This window comes from Furipterus horrens, unplaced genomic scaffold, assembly GCF_987537825.1.
Source record: "Furipterus horrens unplaced genomic scaffold, mFurHor1.1.pri manual_scaffold_4, whole genome shotgun sequence".
Taxonomy (NCBI): Eukaryota; Metazoa; Chordata; class Mammalia; order Chiroptera; family Furipteridae; genus Furipterus; species Furipterus horrens.
In genome coordinates this window covers 20,121,271-20,135,019 of record NW_028327174.1, presented here as the reverse complement: position 1 = coordinate 20,135,019, position 13,749 = coordinate 20,121,271, and the positions used below count along the sequence as shown (strand labels likewise).

Here is a 13,749-nt window from a genome sequence, read left to right as displayed (position 1 = left end):
ATATAAAAATATTAAAATTATGATGTCATGTTCTCATTTAATGACTATTATTTTTATCCTCATCGGAGGATATGTTTATTGATTTTAGAGAGAGAGGCAGGAGGAGAGAGAGAGAGAAACATCAATGTGTGAGAGAAACGTTGATGGGTTGCCTCTTGTGTGCACCCTGACCTGGGACCAAACCCACAACCTAGTTATGTACCCTGACTGGGAATCAAACCTGCAACATTTTGGTATATGGAATGACACTCCAATCAACTTAGCCACCCAGCCAAGGCCTTTATTGATTGTTTTTCAGCCCTCTGTTCTTTTCCTTAGCATCTTGAAGAGTCAAGGGTTTTCTCATTATTACTTTTTTTTTTTTGCTAATTCACTGTACAATAAATAATTTTTTAAAAGGAGATAAGAATGATGGTCTTAAACATGCTCTGAGTTTACAAAACATGACATATAAGGTGTGCAAATATAAATCCATGAACAAGTATATTCAGGTTTAGATGAAACTGCACAAATGGTTCTAAATCCTGCCTTACACAGCTAGGTAGCTAAGGAACCTTTTCCCCAAACCCCACTGTATGGTTCCATAGGTCTCAATGTTACTCTTAAATTTGAATACATCAGTCAAAATGGTGATACTCTTTTATAATGAGTTTCTGATTACGAAAGAAAAAAAAAATCACCTTAACAAGTGTAACTCAAGGCACTTAAACAATTCTTCATGGTATTCTAAGGCTGCTGTGTTACCACTTTGGGAAAACAATGAAGCTTTCCATGTTCCTTCCTATTATCACCTGTCATTCAACAGCTGTAAAATGAGCAGCTGTTAAGAAAGAAAAGAACTAAATAAGTCCTCTCCAGATGCCAAGAAAAAAAGCTTGAGATCTCTCTTCTCTTCACATAATTTCTGGTATCCCAGGAGGTTGGTGTCAAAGTATAGTTTTTCTTGCTACAAAAGCCCTATCCCTGTACACACATCAAACAACACATAAGCTATATTTTATTTTGTTTCTACTGGGTAGAAGAGTATGTGGGAAAAGACGTGGAAGTAGTGATATAACACAATTTAGTATCAGCAGTAACCATAAACAGTATCTATCATATCCTAGGCTTTGGATATCATATTTTTAAATTTTCGCAGTGACTATATAAGATAGATATTATCCTCATTTTCTTAGGAAACTGAGGTTCAGTGAGACTAACTTACTAAATGGCGTGGTAAATGAAATCCAGGTCTATTTCCAACGTTAAGGTATCAATCACTGTTCTACCTCCCAGTAGAAAGAACAAAAATTGAACTAGCAAAAGATAAATGAAATAGATCTTGGAAGGACAAACATGGAAGAGGTGGTACTACTTCAAAAGATCCAGGAATGCGTTGTGGCTGGTATGGCTGATTTGGTTGGAACACCACTCTCTGCACCAAAAGGTTGTGGGTTACACACCTATAAAGAATGGTGTTTACAGATACATAAATGTGGGAGGACAATTGACCTTATGACCATGTTTTCATGAGGCAAAAGACTATGCTTTTAATGTGCAATTTCCTCAGCTAAGCAATCACAGGAATAAGAACATCACATTCAAAAGAGGCAACCACACCCAAATTTAATCCAGTTCTTTATAATCCAGGGGAAAATACATAAAAACAAAATGCACCTGAATTTACGAATGGGAGAAGTCTGAAATCAGAACCATTCACATTTCCAACCATAAGCCTCTACTAATTCAATGGCTTACGGCTTTTCTTCTCCCTCCCTCCCTCCCTCCTTCCCTCCCTCCCTCCCTCTCTCCCTCCTTTTCTCTCTCTCTCCCTTTCTTCCTTCCTCCCTTTCCTTCCTTCCTTCCTTCCTTCCTTCCTTCCTTCCTTCCTTCCTTCCTTCCTTCCTTCCTTCCTTCCTTCCTTCCTTCCTTCCTTCCTTCCTTCCTTCCTTCCTTCCTTCCTTCCTTCTATACAGACAGCAAAGAGTCCGGGAACTGGATCCCTGGAAGCCAACACGACCTGACCACATAGCCTGTTTCTTACCCCTGCCTGGCTCTAGCTCCAGGTCTGACTTGGTCTTGGTCTTGCCTGAGTTCAGCACATGCTCTAGTTACAGGCACAGGGGCCACTGCCACTGCTGCAGAAGTTGAAATAACTATGAAAGCTGGGGAGCAGGAGGTCACAAAACTAGTATTATTTTAAAAGGAAATTGCTTCTGATTTCAAAGCAGCCTGAGATTAATAAAGAAAAGAGGTTTTACCCCACCCCATAGGGTCTTCTAGAATAGACTTCTCATTCTAATATCCTTTGGAAATATACAATCCCCTTAACTTGGTTACTTGGTTATCCAGGTCTTCTTTATAGACTGATAGTTTCTCTCTTTCTCTCTCTCTCTCTCTCTCTCTCTCTCTCTCTCTCTCTCTCTCTCTCTCTCTCTCTCTCCCTTCCTCCCTCTCTCCCTCCCTCTCTCTCTCAAAGGGAAGGGGTACCTACAGTAACTTTACTGTAACAGAGAAACCAGGCTGCAACACATCTACATGCTTAGAGCAGATGGTGGTCATCTTTCCAAATGCTGAAGCCTGAGCCCAGCTGGCAGCACACACGGGTTAAAAACAAAGACCAAAAGAACCTCTTCCTCACACTACCCTGCACTGCCTGACTCATGATGAGAGATGAGTAACGACACAATCACGCTGAATCAAAGTATGAGGTCCAACGGGGCAGAGGCAAAGGCCCACAGGAAACCACCAGTCACGGAGAGGATGCTAAAATAAAGTGCAGTTACCTACTCTTCACTATTCTTTGCCAAGAAAGGTAAGGGTAAGGATGAGTGGTAAGTTATGTTCTTCGTTCTTCAACTAAGTAAATCCTGAGAGGATGGGGATGATAGTCAGTCAAGCGGTAGAACAGGATGCAAATCTAGGCTAGTTATATGTATATAAACCTTCATGCCTAAGGGAAGAGAGAACATTCAAATGCCTGCAATTATTAAAAAGGAGAGCCTTCTTCCTTTTATTCTCAAATAAGACAGGAAACAACATCTTGTGCTTTCCTTCCTGCAGTGCCAGCAGATTTGCTGGTTTTCATAAAACATGACTTCTTTAATATTGTCTGTTGATAAGATTGCTCAGTCATGGGACGGCAGTAACAGATGTTACTGTTAGAACTAGGTCTTCTCACAAAGCCTCTAATGTGGACTATTTCTCTTGATGGAGCCACAGAGGAAACCCCCAACACCATAGGTGCCTTAGTGAATGTTTCTGCACTATGGCATTGGCATGATAGACAGGTGTATGGTGGCTGTGATTATTTTGCACATGTAAACTCCTTTGGGAAAGCTGAAGATAGAAGGATGAGGAAGAGTTTGGTTTAGAGCCAAAGAGTTTCAGATATCAGCCACAGATGCCTCTGCCCCATTTCTCTACATTTTCTTTTCTGTAAAACCCATTCAATTGCTGAGTGTTAAGCACTGTGGTGAAAAGAAATGATCTGCTCGCCACCACTCAACCACCCTCATCCTCCAGGTGACTCACAATAGCACAGGCTGAAGACAGAAAGGTTGTCTTTGTTCACTCTCACCAGGGAAATCACTTGGTGACCAGGAAAATGAGCAAGGTAGCCATGTTGCGTGAGGTGACCCCTGTCACGGAGATGTGGCTGACCTTTGTCATGTAGGTGGAGAACTGCCTTGGTCAGCCCTTCCATCTGTTCAGGCTTTAGCCCTGTCAAACAGAACATGCCAATCTGGAAGAAATGTGCTGCCAATTGTGGGACAAGTACCCTGAGGCTGAAAACCAGCTGAGTCAACATGCTAATGATGAGGTTGGCCATGACTTTAACTTCTTGCAAGCACTGTTTTCAAAAATCCAGAATAGTCATAATGGTTGAGGCAATCTCAGTCCCATTGAGAAGAGGGTTGGGCCACATTGGATGGATCAAGATCTTTAACCGTAAAAATTTTACTCTTTTGGCTTCATCAGCATCTTTGCAGATGGCAGTGAAGGCTCCCACATACTCCCCTATAAGCCCATGTTCTTGGCATAGGATTGGCAGAGAAAAAGATAAATGCCCTCTTTGATGAAGTGGTGCATTGCCCAGGCATCCTTGTTACCATCACAACTGACAAAACCTTGGTAGTTCATGTCAAAGAGCACAGAGAGATTCTTTAGCTCACTACTGTTGCTGTTTCGTTCCACTGCGGAAGATGAGGTGTCCACTCTTATGAGATTGTGGGCCCAGATGTGCAGAAGAACACTTTGCTCTGACATTTCTGAAACACCCTTCTTAGTGCCTGCCAAGTCAAAGCCATAAGTCTTGGGGTCCTAGTGTATATAATCATGTAGCTGCATGCCAGCATCCCTGAAATGGGTGTGAATTTCTCCAGGCTGGTTTGGGCAGAAAGACATCTCAGCTGAACTCTGGAGATATCTAGCTCCAGTCCTTAAGGCCTCAATTCCAGAAATAATATGCATAGTGACATATTGGTCACTTTTCAACACTTTGCTATTCTCATCCAGGGCTAATTCTGCAGATGTCTTGGAAAATTCAGCCATTTCAGCAATGGGCAGGTGTTCTTTGTCCAGATTTTTTGCAGCAATCTGGGTGCATATAAGGCTTTCCATTATCATCTTCATAAGAACCACCTTCCAGACTCACCTTCTTGATGTCGGTGTCTCTCTTATATGTTTTTGTGACTCCTAGGATGTGATCTCCACGTGATCTCACCAGGAGCTGGCTGTGGCAGAGGCTGAGGCAGAAAGACCTGGGTGGAAGATGGCAGTGACCCCAGAGAGGATGTAGCTAGAGTGTATCAGAGCTCTGGTAGACAGTAAGAGAGCAAGGGGTAATGATAAGATGGACAGAGGGCCAGCAGGAACAGACACAGGAGTGTGGGCACATAGTTGAGTTTTCTCGCTGGCAGAAGATTGTATAGAATAGTTGTATTTGAAGACTTTTGCAAAAATCTCTGATAACTCTATGTAATTATCCCTTGTTGAACTTAGCAGAATAGAATTTATTTTCTTGTTAAGTCAGAAAGCCAGTTTTTTTTTTAATTTCTAAATCTGTAGAATATATTGGGGGCTAATGGTCACCTGCCACACCTGCACCAGGTTGTTCATATAGCCAGCAGAGTCTGGCCGTCAGCAGACCAGGCCAAAGAGGTGCACTGGGGTGGCTCTGCCAGGCTGCTGGGACTGATAACTTCTTGCCTCACTTCATCTACAATGATCTTGCCCTTCAAATCCCAGATCTTAATACTGGGGCTCATGGCAGCACAGAACCAGCAGTGGCTGGGGCTAAGGCACAAGGTGATGATGAAGCCCTCATTATCTAGCAAAGAAAGGTGCTTGCCTTTCTTGAGGTCCCTCAGCATGACCTGGCCATCTTGCCTCCAGAAGCATAGAGGGGCATCCATCTGGAGAGACATTAACAGTTTTTAGGTAGCCCAGGTGGTTGATGTGGTTTGTCTTCAGCTTGCAGTTCTGACAGGTTCCATACCTTGCCCAGCTTGTCCCAGCCACAGGAGACAATATGAGAAGCAGATGCAAGACATCCATTGTGAGTGGTTCTCATCCTGGACAGTGTAGTTGCATTTACCAAAGAATATAATAGAAACGTCTAGAATTTTCTCTTTAGACTTAGAAGTTTTTGCTATCTCATTGAAAGTTTACATCAGAGGACTTACTTTAAAAAAAGAAACTATTGCTTTTAAATATATGTACATGAAAGTTCTGTGTGGCTCATGAGAACTCTGGTAATTTACTTTGGTTGATCAGAGGCATTCAAGTTGTCTTAGAGGTCATTCACTCCATAGGTGGCCAACTCTGGGTCATGTTATAAGGGCCTGCTTCTGTCTGTCCTTTTGCTCAGGGCCCTATCCTGAAGTGATCCTATAAAGCTTGGATTATAGGAGACATTGAGGAAACAAAGGCCAGCATCTTAGTTCAGGCTGCTATACTATAGACTGAGTGACTTATAAACAACAGACATTTATTTCTCACAGTTCTGGAGGCTGAAAGCCTAAGACCAGGGTGCCATCATGTTTAGGTTCTGATGAGGACCTCTTCCACATAGCAGAGTGCCAACTTTTCACTGTGGCCTTACATGACAAAAAGATAGCCAGCTGGCTTCTTCTTATAAAGACACTAATCCCATTTATGAGGATTCCACTCTCATGATCTAATTACCTCCCAAAGGCCTCACCTCCACATACCATCACATTGGGATTAGGGTTTCAACATATGAATTTTGGGGTGATACAAAATTCAGTCCATTAGAGCCTATGGGTTCTCCTTTCACTAATTCACTTAAATATAGTGGCAGAAATTTCTAGCACTCTGCCTCACACAAACTACAGTCCAGGAGATTGACATATTTCTAGAATATTTGGGTTATTTTTTATTTGAATCATATATAAACTAATTAATTTAGATATAAAAAATCATCTCACCTTTTATTTGAAGCAATATTAGTTCAAAGATCCACTAGTGTCTAGACAGTAGTAGGTTGGAAGAAGGTGATGTGAGATCAAACAATGACAGTAATTTTTCATTATTTCTGTATTCTTATGTTGCTCTCATTCAGTCAAACACCTACTGAAGGCCTACTTCTAGCTCAGGTAATACACTGGGTCCTGAGGTTACAAAGATCACAGTCCCTGTCCTCAGGGAGTTCGTGATCTTCCAGAAGATGCACAGACATAAAAGTTCAGAAGAAAGCGCAAGGAGATGTGTAAACCTAGAGGAAAGAGAGCCTAACTCTGCTAGGGAGAGACAGGATCAGGCCACTCTTCACAGAGAATTATGATTCATTCTATTGACTGAACAGCAAAAGAACCAGGCATTAAACTGAGGTTCTTATTATTTCCACTCTAAAATCTACTCAACAAAGGTCCCCATTTATTGTCAAAACTGGCTTCTGTGTGATAATGCCACTAATATGATTATGTGAACCTCTCCTACTGCTCACCTTACACTTTATATCTGAAGGTCACAGTACTAAAAACTGGCATGGATGCCTTCCAAGGAATCTTGTTATCACGCTTGACTATTTATAATTCTAAAATTGAAGATTAAAAAACAAGCTAATAGGCACTTTATAGGATGGGCATGGAGTCAGAGAAATGAATCAGCAGAAGGAGAAACAAGAAGCACTGTGCAAACACAGACCAACCCTGATAGAACTTAGACCACCAGTGCCCAAAGCTGGAGGAAACCTGATTTGGTTTTCATTGATGAGAACTTGTTTTACATACCACGTGGAATGTTCCTGGGCCCTTGACAGGTCTGAAGCCATCCACAGGTACACATTGATCAGCATGGCCATTACAGAAGCAGCTGCCCTTCACGATGAAATCATAGATTGCATAGTGTGTGAAGTGTTGAGGCTTTGTGTTCAGGTCGTTTCTCTGACAGGGACAAGACTGCTGTTTTAGCAGCTGCACGCGAAGATTGGTGATCTTCAGCTGCTCCTGCGCTTTGGCACTGTAAGGGTTCTCCATATCATATGGTGGAGATAAAGCTCTGAAAATAACCTGTAAAGAAAAAGATAATACCATAAGTGTACAAGACGGTGTGCAAACCTCGGGTTGTTTGCCCCCTATCATTCTGGTTTGATTTATACTTCCTGTTATCTGTAAGTGACACAACCACAAGAGGTTTTTAGCCCCTGGTCCCACCTGGGGAATAGCTGCCCCATTTTTCCAGGGAACAGATGTGCTGCCTGTTTGGATGCAGACATAGAAATTGAGTCACCAGCAGAGAACTTTCTCTTGGGGTGAAGGCAGCCACAACAAAGATCTTGGGGGAAGAGCATTCCAGGCAGAAGGAACAGCAAGTTTAAAGGCCTTGAAGCGAAATCAAACTTGGCTTATTCAAGAAGGGAAAACAAGACCAGTGTGCCTGGAGTCCAGGGGACAAGGGGACTGTGGTTGGAGAGGAGAACAGAGACGGTGCAGGACAGATTCTGAATGCAGCCCTTTAAAGGCCAATGCAGAGCTACTCTACATTGGAAGCAACTACAAGCCTGTAGGCAGAGAAGTGATATGATCTGATTTACATTGAAAAAAAAAAAGATAACTCTTGCTTCTGTGAGGAGAATGGATGAAGGATGAAGAATAGAAACAGGAAGATCAGTTAGGTAGTGATTACAATATCAAGATCCAGGCACTTATATTTCTAAATGAGGTGTGGCCCTTTCAAAAACAAATCAGTTATTCACTGGGGTCCCTGGTGCTACCAATATTCTTGGTTCTCCTTCTTCTGTATCTGCCTTCCAAGCTGTGGCACTGTTTTTGGAATATCCTTTCTGGCAGTAAACATACACTCATTTGAGGGTAGATTTGATTTCTGAAATTAATCAAAAGTCACATAAACCCAGATATGGTGAGTAAAGTGACTAATTAAATTAGTCTAGGGCACTTTTGGTTAAATGCAAAGCATAACTAACTAATGAGACTATCTTTACTGTGTGGGTTTTATATAGACTCTAAAGGCAGTTTGAAACTTTAGTTCTGAGGAGAAAACCAGAGGGAGGAAGGCTCAGAAAGGGCAGACTTGGGGCATCTGTGTCAGGTACATTGTATGGGGGAAATAAAAAGGGCCCCAGGGTGGGGTCGTGCAAAATTCTCTAGTGTTACTTTGGGGAAGTAGAGGTTGATGGAAGAAATCACTGCCAGTGGAAACTAAAAATATATAAGAAAGGAATTGCAAAATATATTATAACGTGAAACAGTATTATAGGGGGCCAATACTAAGTTATACCTTATTATGCAAATTTAAAAAGAAAACAGAAAAAAACTCAAGCAACCTAATTAAATTTATGTAATAAGAGACACAAAGTTCCCCTGAAAAATTCTTAAGTATCTCTTGGCTTTAAAAAAATATGTTAAAACTCTATTAAAAAAAAAAACCAATAAAGAAATATCTTTTCTTTTAAATTGAATCATAGTTGACGTATACAGAACTATTTTGAAAACCAAACACAGTTGATCCTTGAACAAGGCAAGCCCAATCTCCCACACAGTCAAAAACCTATATGTAACTTTCGACTTCCCCAAACTCAACTACTGATAGCCTACAGTGGATCTGAAGCCTTACTGATAACATAAGGCCAATTAACACGTATTTTGTATGTTACCTGTATTCTGTACTGTCTTCTTACTATAAAGTAGGCTGGAGAAGAAAATGTTATTAAAATCATAGGGAAGAGAAAATACATTTAAAGTCTTTATTGAAATAATCTGCATATAAGTGACCTGTGCAGTTCAAACCCATGTTGTTCATCAACTGTAGTATAAAAGCAAAGCATTAAAAACTATAGGTTTTAGATAAACTCGCATTTAGAGAGAATGTATCTAAAAGTAACTTTCCAGAAAGGAAGTTCTTTAAGCAATACTTTGGACATAAAAAGTTCATTTTAGAAACCAGTTTTACACCAGAGTATGAAAAGGTAAGAATCAACTGTCTAGGATCACACGTCCAGGTCTACTGGTACAGAACAGTCCTCAGTGAAATATAACTTTGGGGGAGGGGGTGATAATTTAGTGGATACTTGGCCTCATACAGCCAATTCTCCATCCAGCAGCCATAGTGATTCCATCCTATTTTTCACAAAATACAAAGTCCTTATAATGGCCCTGCCTTATTTTTGTTCTTAGTGCTCATTACTACCTGACACATTAGATTTGTAGTTGTTTAATGATTTATTGTCTTCCCAGTCCTGGATATAAACTTCCAGAAAGGCATCACTGACATATCCCAGAACAGTGTCTGGCACAGAGTAGGTATTCAGTACATTTTTGGTAAATTAACTGATTAATTATATAACATTGTTCTTGGCATTCAAGTAATAGTTGAGAATTTCAAATAACTTCCTTTTATAGGGTTCTAAATAGATTTACATACTGAATTCATGTTATAGCACCAGAAGGTGAGAGGTAAGAAGTTGTATTATAAACAGTTATAAATAATTACATAATTAACCAGTATCTACGTTTCTAGCTACTTTCAAGCTTGCAAAAGCTAGTAATTGTATCTTAAACTCAAACAATATTCTACCCCATTTATTCACATGTGAAGTGGTGGAAAGTAACATATTATGGAATAAAATTTTCCAACAAATAATATGTTACTTACTTGAAAGTCAATATAGAAATAATGTCTCCTTCTTTTAACAATACCCTAAATGAGAACATGATTTTATATTTTGAATCATTTCAAAAACAAAAAACATGGAATCCATTGTGAGTTTTACATGGGATTTGTTTTCACTATGACTTCCCAAATACTGGCATTCTGTTAGACATTCGTGACGAACACTTGCTCTAAATAAAAATAACATCAATGATGTGACTACCTCCTAGTTTACCCACCACAGTAATGCAAGGACATGGGGGAGGGTGCCCAGGGCTAACCAAGTCAGTATTTCATTGAAAAGTATATCGAATACTTCTCTACATTGTCACCCACCCTTCCTTTTTCTGAATACTAGTGACAAAACTGTTTGCTCCCTCTGTTCCTGTTAATATTCACCTTTGACATTTACCCTGTTCTCTCTAGTGCCCTTCCCCTCACCCGCCTCTCCCTGAAAACTGTTCTCAGGCTTGAGAAAGATCTGTCAAGGTTTGTAGGAACTTAGCTCTTTTGCCTCCTGAACCCAGACTGGAAGCTGAATGGCAGCTCTGTGCTTGGTGAGCATGACACCACAGTTGGCACGCTGATATCAGCAGGGAAGGGACATCATGACCCCCGAGGCTGCGTGCTGGAAAGGAGACAGCAGAGTGCCACAGACACAAAAGTGAACGGGAATTTAAACCATGAAATCTTTTTTCCAGAAAGGAGACGCCTTAATCTGATACCCTGGGAAATGGATCTACCCTGCATCAGGAAACAAAGAGTGCTCCAATCCAGATGCTTCAAACTTCTGGCAGGTCGCCCTTTGGGTCCCACCCAGTTTTTCTTCAAATATCCCCAGAAGAAGCCTGTATGGCACTACTGAAATGAAACAGGAAAAAATATAGAAGCACTTCATAGACTGTCAGCCTCTTCTGTTTTTGTTCCCATCAGGAACAGGCTGTATCTAGGGGCCCATCACTGTCCCTCTGTGATTGCTTCAGAGGATACACTTCTAAGAAGACATAGTTACAAACTCAGAGGGGGATGAGGATCAAGTCTACCTTGATGTTTTAGTGTGTTAGTACTGTTGGCCAGGACTTCATGATCTTATTATTTTAAAATTTTGATTATGTTTTAATGATTAATACTATGCTCATTAGAGAAAAATCTGTCACTGAGAGTGAATAAGAATCTACAATGTGACCCACCCCAAAGACAACCAGGGGTGCCAAGTGGATTATACTTTTCCGTTTAAACTTCTGTATGTATACACGAAGAATATAATGTAAACAGCTTTGTTTCAACCTAACAATACCTTGTGAATATTTTTCCTAGTCAATAAAAATCACTCTACATCAGTGGTTCTCAAAGAGTGCCCGGCACCCTGGACCCACAGCATCACTATCAACCTGGGAACCTGGAAACCCAAGTTCCTGGGCCCTATAGCAAGCTGATGAGTCTGAAATTCTGGAGGTGGGGCCCAATAATCTGGGTTTTCAACAAGCCTTCCAAGTGATTCTGATGCCAAATAAAGTTTGAGAAACACAGCTACATTATTTAAAAGCTGGTTAGAATTCCATTGTGTGGCTATGACGTACTTTAGTTAGCCAGGCTGCTATTATTAGGCATCTAGGTTGTTTCCAGCTTCTCAGGATAACCAATGACAATCTTGTAGCTAAAATGTGGAAGTTTATAATATCCCAAAGATACATTTCCAAATGTGAAATCAATGAGTTAAAGGAAATGCATAATTTGAAACATATCTGAGCTTCCAAATGAATCATGAACCCTTTCCTACTAATCTTTGGAATTTTCACATTTCTCTGACCTTGCCTCACTTCTCTAAACCTGGAATTCCATCAAACTTGGCCTAAAGATTTAGATTCTTGGCTTAGGTTCTGCTATTTCTTATGCCCTAGTATAACAAAGAGATCCTTAAAAAGTCCTGAGCAGGTTAGAATCACCTGTATATTCTATCTTTTCTAGAATACTTACAAAAACTCTATATAATACTGAAAACTCATTAAGAAAAACAACAACACAGCATTCTTTGTCTTGTTTATACTCTGAGATGAACATTTCAATAAAGTATTAACAATGTGAGCAAATTTAAGTAAATATTAGCTACATAATAGTCAAGGAATTTTTTCAGTATCAAACTCATACCTTAGATATTATTCCATACCTAAAATTTTTCTAATTTTTTAAATTTATTGATGAGAGAGAGAGAGACTGGCTGATTTGTTGTTCCACTTATTTATGCATTTATTGGTTGATTCTTGTATGTGCCCTGACCAGGGATTGAGGCCACACTCTTGGCACATCGGGATGATGCTCTAACCAGCTGAGCGCCCTGGGCAGGGCTCCATGCCTAACATTTTATTAAATCATAACAATTTAAGAAACGTAGTTATCACATTAAAAAAAATCTCCTTAGATGCTAGCTTGAGGAACACTTCAGGTCCACATTGATTACTCATCTTGTGGCCTCCCTTGGCACATGTTCTCTCCATGATAGCGCTTTTATAAGAGTACATTGTTATTGCCTATTTACTGGTCTGTATCTCACATTAGACTCTGCTCAGTGGGCAGGGATCTTGTTTGTCTGGTTAACAGCTGTGTCCCGAGGCATGTCCCACAAGAAATGAATGAATTATCTTTCCAAATAGCATTTTTTAAAAGGAGAAGCCAAATATGGAATTGGGTTTAGAAAAATAAAGAAAGCAAGATGTTCTTAACCACACTCTTGATGAGAGGTTTGTGACCACACACACATATGTAATTTCAAATGACTTTATGTATTCTTTTTCTTCGGTAGCACACACGATCTTTCACATTCTTAAGAAAACAATTCAAACAGGCAAGAGCAAGCACCCAAACTCATATAAATATTAGATCTTTTCTATGGTTTCTTGTCTAGTTTCCTTATCTACCAAAAATGAAAGCTTCAGGATCACAACTGCAGTAGTCCTTAAATGGTTTTTGAAATCTGTCTTCATGTTCTCAAAAACAAACAAACAAGCAAACAAAACACAGAAGCTTTTCATTTCAATGGTTTTCTCTATTGTTTTTCTATATTATTTTTGCTTTTATCTTTATTATTTACTCTCTTCTGTTTACTTTGGGTTTGACTTTCTCTCCTTTTACTAGTTTCTTAAAATGGAACCAGGTTGATTTGAGACCTTTTTTCCCCCTAAGTACTTGTTTAGTTGCCTCCCATACAATTTGATATATTGTGTTTTCATTTTTAAGAGAAAATTATTTCTAATTTCCCCTTTGATTTCTTCTTTGACACATGGATTATTCAAAAGTAAGTGATTTAATTTCAAAATATTTGGGGCTTTGGTAGATACGTCCTATTATTGTTTTCTAAAATAACTGCTTTGTGGTCAGAGAACATGCTTTGTATGATTTGAATTTTTTTACATTTATTGGTACTAGTTTTATGGCCTAGGATATGGAGTATTTTGATAAATTCCCTCATACCCTTGGAAAGATTTTGTATTTTATTGTTGTTGGTAGAACATTATATAAATGTTAAGTCAAGTGGGTTGGCAATATTACTCAAATCTTCTCTATCCTTACAGCTTTTCTGTACTTGTTCTATCAATTATAGAAAGGCATTGACATCTCCCGCTGTAATTATCAACTTAC

At 39.7% G+C, this 13,749-nt stretch overlaps 1 protein-coding gene and 2 pseudogenes across 2 annotated transcripts in view; all 3 read right to left on the bottom strand.

Annotated features, from left to right (window-relative positions):
* NTN4 (netrin 4) overlaps positions 1–13,749 on the bottom strand; it is a 96,861-nt gene that overhangs the window by 50,539 nt on the left and 32,573 nt on the right. For both annotated transcript variants that reach the window (XM_090272671.1, XM_090272672.1), the window contains exon 3: positions 7,236–7,514. In XM_090272671.1, the coding sequence (XP_090128797.1) occupies positions 7,236–7,514 (279 nt within the window). The remainder of the gene's footprint in view (positions 1–7,235; positions 7,515–13,749) is intronic.
* On the bottom strand, positions 3,568–4,879 carry LOC150011231 (aspartate aminotransferase, mitochondrial pseudogene; annotated as a pseudogene).
* Positions 5,038–5,763, bottom strand: LOC150011230 (small ribosomal subunit protein RACK1 pseudogene; annotated as a pseudogene).